This window comes from Melopsittacus undulatus, chromosome 5 (genome assembly GCF_012275295.1).
Source record: "Melopsittacus undulatus isolate bMelUnd1 chromosome 5, bMelUnd1.mat.Z, whole genome shotgun sequence".
Taxonomy (NCBI): Eukaryota; Metazoa; Chordata; class Aves; order Psittaciformes; family Psittaculidae; genus Melopsittacus; species Melopsittacus undulatus.
This window is the reverse complement of record NC_047531.1, coordinates 27210744-27224056: the sequence shown is the minus strand read 5'-3', so window position 1 is coordinate 27224056 and position 13313 is coordinate 27210744. Positions and strand designations below refer to the sequence as shown.

At 42.4% G+C, this 13313-nt stretch overlaps 1 protein-coding gene across 1 annotated transcript in view; it reads left to right on the top strand.

Moving 5' to 3' along the window:
- The window catches only part of ABCD2 (ATP binding cassette subfamily D member 2), a 47283-nt gene extending 35875 nt beyond the window's left edge, over positions 1-11408 (top strand). Inside the window, exons 8-10 of the mRNA XM_034063184.1 lie at positions 3528-3612; positions 4684-4809; positions 7060-11408. Coding sequence (XP_033919075.1) covers positions 3528-3612; positions 4684-4809; positions 7060-7270 — 422 coding nt within the window. The 3' untranslated portion in view covers positions 7271-11408. The remainder of the gene's footprint in view (positions 1-3527; positions 3613-4683; positions 4810-7059) is intronic.
- The last annotated feature ends 1905 nt before the right edge of the window (positions 11409-13313 follow it).

Genomic DNA, 13313 nt, shown 5'->3' with positions numbered 1-13313 from the left:
CTAGCTCTACCAGAAAAATAATCTCATACAAAATGAGGATAGCAAAGAAGGTTGTCTTCAGCATGGGTGATGAAAAGGCATGTCCAGAAATCATGGGTAATGGCATGGAGATATGTAGTAGATATGCATAAAGGGGTTCCTTGTTGACCTGCTTTGAAAATCTGTGTATTATTTATTTAACAAGTGTCAATAGTGATGCAGCCTTGGGCTGCTAATAGTCTGTCACATGAGAGGAGCCATGGGTGCGTGTAGCAGCATGCTCAGTGCATGACCAGACCTGTCAGGTTGGGGCTGATGACATTACTAAACAAGTTCAACCTGTTTATGGTTTCTCAGCACCCCAGATTATAATTATTCCTTATTATTTTGCACATTTGTCATATCTTTGGGTCTTGTCCAGGGAACTTTTGTGCTATTCCATGTATAAACACACAGGCAAGCACATTTCCTCTCTCCCAAATTTTTTTCATCTGAGCATTTTAGCTCTGGATTTGCTTTTGTTACTGGCACCAGCAGGAATTCTGGAATGCTCTGCTGGCTTTTCCAGTGGCTTTGAAATCCGGAGACACAATCCCTGCAGTGTCATGCTGAGCTGGGGCTCATGCAATTGATGGTCTCTTTGTTCCTCCCTCAGCTAAGGATTGTCCTTGCATAGTCATCCTGTACAGCTCCTGGGCTCTGCTCTCTTCCATTTTGACAGCTGCCTGGGGACATAGGCTGTGTGAGAGGCCTCTGTGTTCAAAAACTCACCAGGGGTGGACTCTCTGGCTATAGTTTGCTGTGGTAGCCTTTCTTCTGTCATGAAGCTGTTAAGACTCCAGCCCCTGTCTGGTGACACTGCAATGTAAATCTAGAAAAGAACTTTTATCTTGTTTTGGCAGCTGAACACTTATCTTGCATGTGAAGTGTTAGGATTTACAAGGATGAAGGATACACTGTGCCACAGACCCCAGATGTAGCCCTTTGTTGTTGTTGTCGACTTTAGCTTGCTTTTCCCTTGAGAAAATGGAGGTAAAAAGAATCGTAAAAGAAGCCATACAAGAAAATGAAATGCTGCTATCATGAGGATATCACTAATTTCTGCTGACAGCTGTACATATTTCTACTGCTGTTGCTCTGCCCTAACACATTGTGCATGGTCTTTGTCTTATTGGTTGCAAAAGGCATTTCTATGACATCCAGTGTTTGTCACATCTACATCATGCCATGTGCAACCAAAGGCTACGTGTAACATGAAGCTGGGCAAGGACTTTGGACTCTGAAAGCCAAGATTATGTTTGTACCTACTGAGAAGTTTGTGTTGTGTTCATTCACAAGCAATTTCATTTGTTCCATATTCATGGACAAGCTATTTCAGTTCTTCATCTGTGAAGTGGATGTAGCTGTGGGTGACATAAGCCACTGACTTGGCTGATATTTTTAGAACACCAGTGACCTTCACTGATATGCCATGTCAACAGGAACAAAAGAGAAACAAGTAGGTGCATTATTGTTAATGCACAGTAGGGAGTCAGTTTCTAGTGAGTTACAGAGCCCAGGTGTTCAGAGGAAAATGTTCAGGCATTAGAAAACATATTTTAAAAAGGGACAATATTAAAATGGAAGAATTCTTCTTGAACTTCATTCCCTTTTGGTCTTTTAAACCAGCTGATCTGGAAAAAACTATGAATGCCGGTGCCATTTCCCAGGCGCATGTGTTCACATGCACACCAACCCACACCCTAGCTCAGATCCAGATCCCTTCAGTTCATCTATATTCTCAGCTTAAAAACAACAGAATATAAGCAGTTGCCGGAACATTGTCTTCAGAAGCATCGTTGTTTCTATGGCTTTCTTGAAGGACCATTCCCATCTCTTGCCCCTAGAACCTTTTGCCAAAAAAGGGTGCTCCAGGTATTTTACAGTGCTTTTTGGAATCTGAAAGTGTCTATTGGAGCATCACTCCAGCTCGCTGTGTGGTCCCAGCACAGGGACTGCTCAGCAGCAGCCTCTCAATCTGTACACCAGTATTCATCCAGCTGGTGATTCAGTTAATCCTTACCCAACTCCATCTTTGCTAGGAGCCTCCTGATAGAAAACATGTGCTTTCAAGGGGGTGCCCACTGGGATCCTTAAGCAAGAATGGAAAGAAACTAAGGAAAAACAATAGGATCACTAAGGTGGTGTCTTTCTGCAGTGTGCATGCAAGTTTTTTTAAATCTTAACTATATACACAGATATTAAAAAATCATTACATTGTATTTTACATAGAGAAAATCCTTGGAATTCAGGGTCTAGCATTATCAATTCCTCTTTCCAGTCACACAGCCTCTCACCAAGTGCTTCACTGAGGTTTTGTTCAGACCTACCAAGCCCTGGTGTAACAACCAATCATGGGCAGAGCACTCCCCAGTCCCCTGCACCCTCACAAGCCCCACTTGTCTCACCTTTGTTCAGATACCAGAAATGACACAGCCCACCCTCCTTCCTTTACCTTGCTTATAGTTTTTTTTCTGGCAAATGTTTATTTTCATTTGGGCAGTGGCAGAGCCACAGATTGTGTTGTTGATTTTTTAGCTACAGTGCTTCTGTGCTGATTTGGAAACTGGTTTTTTTCTTTCTCATGCCTCCTCCAACTGCATCATGAATAGATGCTGTATTAGAGAAATGTCTTACCAGGTTTTCTCTACATCCACACTTTCCCTTTTCAAAACTCATTTTGCTACTCCGTCCATCTGGATTGTTAGACTGAAAGCTAATTTTCAGTAGGGTAATTTGGTATTTGAAATTTTTAATTAGTGGGCATGAATTATACAAGAGTACTCACAGGAATACCAGATCACAGACAGAATGCATCACACTCCTGTTGGATGTATCTGAAAATGATCAAGAAAAAAATCAGTTAGATTCTGTGCAGAAAATTCAGTAAGGATACCCAGGGTTACAACAGTTGTGGGTTATTTCTAAATGCAAGGTAGTGGGAAGTTTGTACAGAAAATCCTCCTGTCTGTATGCAGTTTTGTATGTTAGCTGCTTGCCTGTGCACACAGGACGCATCCATCTGTTCTGTTGAGTTTGATGACAGTTACTCTTTGCCTAAAGTAGTGAGTGGAGTCTGGCAGTGCTCTTTATGGGTTTTTATGCTTTATTTCTCTGAATTTGTTTATTATTTTCACTCACACCTTTCAAGAAAGGATAGCAAATTGCTCTGTAAAACAAACATGACAGAATGAATTCCTTAGTTATACACAGGTAAAAGATGGCTTTCCAAAGAGTTTGTAAGAAAGATTTTTTGACAATTCCTACATAATCGAAAAGGTTAAATTCCACTTTCAGAATTGACATGATGTTTGGGGCATTTTTGTAATTGTGTCCCAATGGAAAGGCACTAGGGTGTTTCAGAAGATGTGATTCAGATCCCTGAGCTGTCTCTTCTGCAATGACAATGCCCTTTGTGATTTTGGTTGCAGAGATATTGCAAGTGAAGCTGCATTTTCTCCATAACCTTACATTTTCCTGATGGGTTTTGTTTGCAATTTTTTTTAAAGGCTGGGATGCTGTCATGGATTGGAAAGATGTCTTATCAGGAGGAGAAAAACAAAGGATGGGCATGGCTCGGATGTTTTACCATAAGTAAGCATTTCAATTTGTTCTTTAAGTAGCATCTGAGAAGGAGAAAGAGATTTGCAGGTTTCCAGTTGTAGTTTGAGCAGTAGCAGACTTTAATCTCCATGCCATATGCAATACTGCCAGACAGTTGCATAGGACCTGGGTTGGGGCTGTTTAGCCTGGAGAAGAGAGGGCTGCGTGGAGACCTCATAGCAGCCTTCCAGTATCTGAAGGGGGCCTACAGGGATGCTGGGGAGGGACTATTCATTAGGGACTGTAGTGATAGGACAAGGGTAACGGGTTAAAACTTAAACGGGGGAAGTTTAGATTTGATATAAGGAAGAAGTTCTTTACTGTAAGGGTGATGAGGTACTGGAATGGGTTGCCCAGAGAGGTCGTGAATGCTCCATCCCTGGCTGTGTTCAAGGTCAGGTTGAATGAAGCCTTAGGTGATATGCTTTAATGGCAGGGGGGTTGGAAATAGATGATCTTAAGGTCCTTTCCAACCCTAACTATTCTATGACCACATACCTTGTTGTTGGAGCAGTACTTCTTACTTCAGCTTTGCTTTTGGCAACATAGCATACACTTTCCAGATGTTCCTTTCCTTAACATCTCAGCACAAACATCTTCCCTGAGTTTGTCCTGCTAATACTGTAGAAGTCTTGTGGACCGTTGCAGAGTCTAGGGAAGTTTGAAGTCCAGGCTCCAAACCATTTTGGTCTTGGAGACTGCAAGCACACAAAGGCAGCCTAATTCATACATAGCGGTGGACAGAAAGTTTATGAGTTGACTGAGCTACTGCATGACTTGATGACAGGACAGAATAATACTAAGTCACACTAGAGCACTAAAGTTATATCACTGTGTACTCAGATGGACCAGGTAATTAAACCCATTTTTCCCGGAAGCTGTCTCTGCACCTGAATAGTGTATGGAAACTTTGTTGTTGCCAGCCAGCTTACAGCTGTAAATGAGAGACAGCTGTCTGGCAAAAAAAGCTCTCTCCTTTCTGTTGTTCTTTCAATTAAACATCATACGTGGGAATACAGTCCAAACCATAGAAGAGTAATGTTCTTTATCTGCTTTTGAAAGGCCAAAATACGCATTGCTGGATGAATGCACGAGTGCTGTAAGCATTGATGTTGAAGGAAAAATATTCCAAGCTGCAAAAGCTGCTGGGATATCCCTGCTTTCTATTACACACAGACCTTCTCTTTGGTAAGTATGTTCAGAGACTAATCATGGTCCTTGCTTATAGCTTTCTGACAGGCAATGGATTGGCCTTTACTCTTTGTACGAGGGCAGTTGTTTAATCAATATCTACTGCTCTTTCTAAGATAACTTGTCTACAGTAATAGTGATGTAAATGCATTTGGTATTGATTTTTTTTCATTCTTTGACATGTATTTATTCCTCCTTCTTGTTTTTTTTAAATATGTTCCAGTGATTAGGTATTAATAGCAACATGCAGGTACCTAAGAGCAATTAATGAGCCCATCACACCACAGCCACAACCGATATCACCACATTATTCTGTAAAGGTGACAAGATCCAGGAGCTGTCCTGGGGAAGTTTATCAGTGCAGGGAGACAATGGGAAACATGGCAAGTGGTTAAACTACTCTTTTTTCTTCCATAGGAAAAACACATTTGGTGGTTTAACTTCAGTTGTGTCCTCTGCAAGGTTTGAGAGCTTTCAAAATCTGATTGTCTATTAAAAAAGCAAATATTGGAATCCTGAGAGACATCATTCTAGTGAGGGAGTACTAAGTATGGAAGAGTCTCTCAAAGGAAATAAATGTAGTTACTGAGTACATAAAACAATCAAATACTTTAAAAGGCAAATGGAGATCAAGAAAGTGTGAATTAACTTTAGCAGGGACTATTTGTTCTGAACTCCTTGAGCTCTACTGTCCAATTATTGGGTTTTTTTTTAAACAGGTGACAAAAAAATCCTTTATCATCCATTGCCTCGAAGGAAAGATATTGTATCAGTGTCTGCTTCACTGAAAAAAATGTTTTCCCCAGCATTCCTCCTTCCTCTGTGTAGATGGTGACAGTGGATATAGCTTTTGCTGGATCAGGACCTAAATGTTAAGGAAAACAAAGGTATTCTGGTAGGACAAAAAGTCACATAGACATTTGGTTTGAAAATAATTTAAATAGCACTTTAAAAAAAAAAAAAAGGTAGTGTTTAATTTTTTTTAATTTTGGCATTATTCTTAAAACCACTGCACAAGGAAACAAGTCTTTGAGAGCACCTCACCTTTACATAATGGTAGTGCAGAGGGAAGTTATACCAAAGGACTTGTGAGAAAGACCTTCTGAGTTCAGTTTCCTACCAGTATTTCTTGTTTCATAGTACCAATGCTATTCAGAAAGGTTTGGGATTGTTCTTGTAAACTCCACAGTATTACTGGAATTACAGGGATCTGGAGAAGTAAACAGAAGTGCTGAGCATTTAGAAGTAAGCGTTAAATGGCTTTAACTCAGGTATGCTTCTGCAGATAGTGCACTACATAGACAAAAACCGGGTTCATGGGCTGTTTTCTTTTACTCAGAATTATACCAGGAAATAGTTGCTCTTTTAATCAAAATACTGGCTACTTTAGAGGGGAAGGTTAAGCTTTTGGTGTCACAAAGAATAATATGCAAGAAGTGATGAATATAAGCCTGGAGTTGAATCTCTGTTGAGTCTCATGTCATAAGCTATTGAATTTATTAAACTGTCACATTCCCTGGATGGGATTTATAATCACTGTTTTATGATGTGTCTCATCTTCCATAATTTATAGTGATAAATTACACTGAGGGAACTCTTTGCTCTTCCTCTTGCACCTCCTGATAAATGTCATGTCAGGCCTAGACAAACCCCATATGTACACCTTTGAATATTTTCGATGCACACCACCCCCGTACTGACTCCTACACAAACTTCTTTAGTTTGCCCCCTTGCAAACTGAGCCATATTTTAGGACTTGGGGGTTTCTTTATCTGACCTTATGAGATGCGGGGAAACAAACTGAGATGTAATTTGAACTACTTAAGAGTTTTATCAGTAGCATCAAGTGCACTGTGCCTGCCTGACTATATTTTCTGCTGTGGAGGTAAAGCATCTCTCAGAAAGCAAAGTAAGTAAAATAAACTGAGACTAGGGGCTAGGATTCCTGCGGGAGAAGGGAGCCCTGTCTGCTGCTGCTGTGTAACCTCCTGGAGAAAAAGGAGTCTGGTTGAGTCAGCTGTAGCCACAGGGGGGTCCTGGTGACAGGCTTGACATACCCAGTACTCTTAGGAAAGAGTGTCCTGGGATTATTAGTCACAGAAAATGTCTTAGCCAGTGATCCAAAACTGGACAACTCTCAGCTTCCCAAGAGGCACCACTGAAAAGAGACAAAGGCATCCAAATTTGTGTGCAAAAATGAACCATCTGTTCACTGAGCCATCACTAATGTTTTAATTTCTACTTCAGGAAGTACCACAGTCACTTGCTGCAGTTTGATGGACAAGGTGGCTGGCGTTTCGAGCAGTTGGACACTGCTATCCGCTTAACACTGAGTGAGGAAAAACAGAGACTGGAATCCCAGCTTGCAGGAATTCCTAAAATGCAGCAGAGACTGAATGAACTGTGTAAAATCTTGGGAGAAGACTCAGTGCTTAAAACAGTGGATGAAGAGGAATAAATAATTTATGTTTATTTTTAAAAAGTATTTTTTTAGTTAAAATCATTACAACTTCAGCCATTATCCTTTGCATGCATTGTGATAGAGGCTTAGAGCATAGAGAAACACAGCCAGCAGAAAATAATGCTCTGGATGCTATGTAAGGCTTTAGTGGTTTAGTATTAAGACAGAAAGTGGTTGAACTGTGAAAAGAAAATAAGCAAGTGCACAGAATATAAGATTCGTCATTGCAGCTTAAGTTAATTCCTAGTGAAAGCCCGATTCACTGCAAAGAACTCCCAACAAACTTAGGTTTTGTAGGTGAATTTTTGCCTGAGATTTGGCCTGCAGAATGTGCTCTTGTACCGGGTCACTGTGTGCGTATGATATGCCTGCTACGCAGAGCAAACCTGGCATGAAACTCAGGCATGGAGCGCGGCAGAGGCAGCATCTGGGTGAGTATGCAGGTGCATGCAAAAATCTCATTTGGGTACAAGAAACATTCTTTCAGCCCATGTAAAACCCAACTCCTCTTCTACTACTGAATCGTATACACACCTTTACCTGCATTTCCATAGGAAATAACATAATAGGCTGACAAGAAGACAACTGTCGGAGCAACCCACTGCCTTGTGACAGGGAAGGAGTGATAGAGCTAAATATGTAATATATTTGTGCTGTACTTTATGACATTATGCATAGCTTCAGAGGCTCTTTGCCCTTCATGATACATGAGTTCCTCTGGGGGATTATTTATGCCCCCTAGTTGGTAACTTCTGGTAGGGTGGATGAAGCACTGGGCCTGGCCTCAAATGACTTAGTTTTCACTTGACTAAGTCATTCATCTGCTCCATGGGTCTGATCCAGCTGACATCCATCTCTGACCCAGTTCCTCCCTTGGTAAAACCACAATATAGACAGTTGTTTGTTACATGGGACACTTTGTGAGGGGAAGGACTGTAGGAGAGCAAAATGGCAGTTTCTAAGAATACCCTGAATTCTCAGGCATGGCTGTCCTGCCAATTCAAATGCTCAGCACTTACAAAGGTCTGTGAAAAGTTAGAGCATTTTGTAACCACTCATTAATATGCCTGTGATATTTTGGTAGAGTGGCTGAACACTGCCCTCCTCATGAAAAAACACATCAGTGAACTACTGTGCTTTCAGGTGCACTCACTGATTGTCCCATCTGCTTTTCGGTTCAGTAGGAACCTGGTCCCGCTCAGTCAGAAGGTGCGTTAAACAGAAACCCCTACGATAGTGCTGGCCCCAGTGCCTTGCCAGAGCCAAGAATGAATGAGAAATAAGATGTGAATGGACTGAAGAGATCTTGATCTGCTCTCTCTGACTGCAAATGCCCAGCAAATGTGTAGCTCAGGAAGGATGAGAGGCTTTGCAGATGAGTAAATGAGCCTTAGCTGAGACGTAGCAATCCTGAAGTTTATTGATTCTTTTTTTCCTAGAAGCATGATTTCTTAGGACTTTTCTGCCTGGTGTGCTTGGTCTGAGAGGGGCAATGTGTGAGAACTGTTAAGAACTGTTAAAAGAGGAGAAATATTTTTGTGGTATTTGATGAGCTGGGAATGTTTGAGGAACCTGAAGTTAGGATAAACTGTTCCTTTTTTCTGTTTGTTTCATGAACAAGGGGAAGGTGAATTACCTCCATCCGGCAAATCCCAGCCCAGTGCACTAACCATTAGTCCATCTTCCTTCTCACTTCTTCATTCCTTCTTCTGTGCTTGTCTTGCTGCTTGGTACAGCACTTACACCAGAAAATGGAGTAAGTCTGCTCCTTGGCCTGCTCTTCAGAGTCTGTTCTTGAATGTAAACCTGTAACTTGTCCTGGTGACTCGAGTTTTCTCTATAGAGTCCCATGGGACATCTCACTGATACAGAAAGGACTGCTCTTGGGAACCTTTGAAAGGGATGAGAAATTGAGGTTCAAGATAATAAGACGTTGTGCTGTAAAGTGCAATCTGGAGATCACTGCTGCGGTGGATGACATGTGCCTGCAGTTTGATTTGCGAGAGTCTCTGCTTGTCCCTCTCCCCAAAGGCTGTTTCTTCCTTCTCATCTTCAAAGCAAAGTTCAGAACTGCTAAGTTAAAAAGAAGTCAGCCAAGAATCTGTTCTCGGTGAGCATGAATGAGATGACTGATGGTTTTAAAGGCTTGCACATTTCTGAGTTAAGAATGATGATGAATCAGGCATGCCCTTGTCCCAGCTGCAGTGTATCCTTCTGCTAGTGCAAAGCACCCACAAAGTCAGCTATCCACGAGCCTCTGCCAAGGCAGGAGCTGAGGTGGGGGAAGGGGCATTACTGTTCCCCACCCCTCCATTAAGCACTTTACCATGTGGCTGGGAGCTAAACCTGGGTTGTTCAGTCCCTGAGTGAGGAGGACACTGAAAAGTGCTGAACAACAAAGTGCTGAACAGCTGGCTCCAGGTATGGCCCAGCCTCCCACCAAAGCTCTGCCATGGCACTTGGCTTGTTGGGAGCTATTATGAGCACATGCAGTACAGAGATGGCAGCTGGCCACAGCACACAGAAACACATTTTCTGAGGGAATCGTGTTTAGTAGAAGAAAGTTTGCTGCTTTTTTTTTTTCTTTCATGAGATGATGTATTAAACATACAGAAGATATGTATGTTACTGATGAAATTTTAATGAAAACTGAAATCGCACCACGATCAATGTAATGGTATTTCTCTTCAAGTTTGATACACGTATTTCTTGGATCCAGTAATAGACATGCCCATTCTAATTCAGTAATGTAAATTATCCTAGCATCTCACTCAGCTGTTTACATTCTTGTAGGTGTGACAAGAACACTAGAGGCTGGTGTGAGAAGAAACCCTTCTCCAAATAGGAACTTCCTGAGTAATACCAGGCCAGTCTTAGAAGGATTTTCTGCACTGGTGGATTATTATATTTGAAGTTAGATTTGTGACTAGAAGAGAAGCTGCCCTGGAGATGTTCTCTGCAAGCTTCCTGAGTTGTTCCAAGCACTCATTGGTAGGAGTCTCTGGTTCTATTTCTGGAGAGTTCTATCTCTGATATAATACAGGGCAAAAGCCAGCTCATTTTATGCTGCCTTGGACCCAGCTGGGAAAGCAAAGCAGAGGTGCATGCTCCCTGCTCAGGGAATAGCTCAGGGAGATGCTGTTCTGGAGCCAAGGTGCAAGGAGTGCTTGGTCTTTGCGGTGTGAGAGGGTCAGAGCAGGGCAGGACGCCTTGGTGCAGTCCTTTTCCATGGTGCAATGAGAGCTCCCCATCAATGTCTATTCCCTTCCTGGCATTCAGGAGCTGTGATTCCCCAGGGACTAAGGAAGTGACTTTTTGAGCTTCCTTCTGCCTGTCCTATCTAGCTGAAGCCAGCCAGATGCAGCTCATCATGTCACAGCATCTGCGTTCAGAGCTGGATACTGCAAAGTGCCCGTGCACGTAGCCACCTGTGAGCACCCTCTCATCCATCCCTAGGACTCAGTGGACTTGCCTGGGACTAAATCCTGGAGGAGTACAGGTGCTGAGCAACATTCAGTCTCCGGCATGGAGTACCTGTACAGTAAAAATATGAATTATCCACTTTGTTTTTCAGATAATGCTGGGATTTTTTGCAAAAATGGGAGGACTTTTTTGTGAGTGGGATTTCAGTATTTTAGTCTAGGAGGAGTTTGTTTTTCGGTTAGTTTTGGGACCAGACTCATTCCTGCTTTAGACTTGGAAGTCCTCCTTCTGCAGGGGTAGAAAAGCCCACATATCTTTTAAAAGAGTTTTTTTTTAAATCAGTGAGATTTGTAGTTGAGTGAGAAATGAAGGACTGGGTATTCAATGGGATTTTTTTAGGGAAAATTGCAATAAGAATTACATCCTAAAGCAAATGAACACATCCACATTCCCCTCAATGTGTTTGAATGATGATAATGCATGTCAAAGTGAAGTTTACGAGCCTGTGATCAGAGATTTCAGTTGTATATAGAATGAAATCCCCCTACTGAGCTGTTCATGAAGCTTAAGAGAACCGAACTGCTAATTGAATGTGTCTTTGTTTTGTTTATGTTTGATATTAATGCCTTTTAAGAGCAGACAATTTATAAAGCAATAAATTATGCTTTACAGTTGTAATTTATTCCAACCTCAAATAAAACATGTTGCATTTACTTTGAGTTTTCTGTGTTCCTTATTCACAACACAGTCAGGACCTGCCTGTGTGTGCTCTGGAAGCCCCTTCCCATCCCTCCTTTCTGCAATGAGGTAGGAAAGCTTGGGGTGGATGTTGCATATTTGCAGGTTAAAACAAGTGCTTCACTCCTAGATCAGGCTGGTGTCAAAGGCTGCTGTTTTCTTCTGTCTTGTGCCCTTCCACTTCAGCATGGACCTGATTCATGACAGGAGGGTGACAAACTGCCACCAGCTGTGGGGTTGCTCTGCAGAGAGGCTGGGTACCAAGTAGTGTGCCAGAGAACAGTGTCAGCAGTGCAACATCAGGTGGCCTCAGCAGCATCACTCCCAAAGGCTGTTACTATGGTCTTTGTAAGGTAAAGTTATGCATAAAGCATCAATGTCACAAGTACTGCAGGCAAGTGCCCATGTTGGCCTAGAAATGGAGAAGGGTTTTTCTTAGGGATTAGGATAAAAACCTCAGTCTCTAGCTCTTCAGACTACCAGGAGTATTAGGATATTGGCTGGCTCCTTGGCACTCAGAGCTGGCTTGTGTCTAGCCCCTTCCCAGCTCTGTGGCAGGGGGTGGTGAGGTACTGGGTGGTGGAACAGGACCTGGATTATGCAGCTGGGGAGCCCATGGCAATGGTGGTCACTTGAAAACTAGATCCTTACAGGTGACTGAAGGTTTGTCTCAGTGCCTCCTTTCCAGTTCTCTGACCCACTCAGAGACAGAGCACTGACAGAGCAGGACATGAGCCATGAGAAATGCATTTCTGGGGGTCTCTGGAGGGTTGTAGGACCATGCTGGGGCTCCTGCATCAGACCAAGGGGAGAAAGGCTATACTGTAGGTGGGCTGAGAGGTTGCATATAAGTTTCACTTTCTTTGGTAAGAAGTGGTTTGGTGTCAGCTCTGCGGAGAGCATTCCTGCTTTCTGACCAGGCCACCAAAGGACTGGCACCATGAAGTGCTGGAGCCTGGAGCCTCTCCTCAAGGGTTAAGTGTTCCCAAAAGAGATGGGACAGCAGGGCTCGTATCATGGGAGGAAAAAGGACTTGGGAAATGTTCTGAGCAGAGGTGTTCAAAGACTTCCCATGGGTGGAATATTCTAGTAACAGGGTGTATCTGGAAGAACACCTTCTGCTGTCTCTCCGTGGCCTCCTTTCTGACTATGGCTCATTCTGCAGCACCTGCTTTGTGTGTTTTAAATTAGTGACTTTAACCTCATGTGAGACCATCTATGAGAGAGTAACAGGGACATGGTGAAAACACTGCACCCACCCAGTGAACAAGCTGGTTTTAAACAGGTAATTACAAAAGGGAGAAAGAGGTTGTGATGGTGCAGGGCTGAGGAGTCAGCTGGGTCCTGAGGCTGAGTCCCCAGTGAGAAACCAGGGGTAAGGCCTGGGAAAAACCAGTCCAACAGAGACCATGGGAGGAGTGGGTGTTGGAAAAAGGGAAGAATGAAACCTGTCCTGGACTTAAAGTAATTATACAATAGCACATTGCTTCTCTTTTCATCAACCGTACAGAGACAAGCTGGCTCTGACACAGCATTTGTGGGGTAGCACAAACAAGAGAAAAAAATGTTCATTTATTGATCAATTTTAGCATGAACTTGTCATAACAGCTATTTAGATTGGAGTATCTTTGAAAGAGAGTTTACATTTGTTATGATTTAGAACTACATTTCAAATAGATCAGATTCATAATGCTTTTCCTAAAGATTTGGGTCTTTGGGAAGTAGAAACCATAAATGATAAGCAAGACAGGGAAGCAAACACAACCTATTTAATATTTAAGCAACAAAAAAAATGCTTTCAATAGTTCTAATATTCTCGTCCTCTGTAGCTCAGTTAGAATGTTCTCCTCCACTGTAGCCATACTGTGCTATAAATACA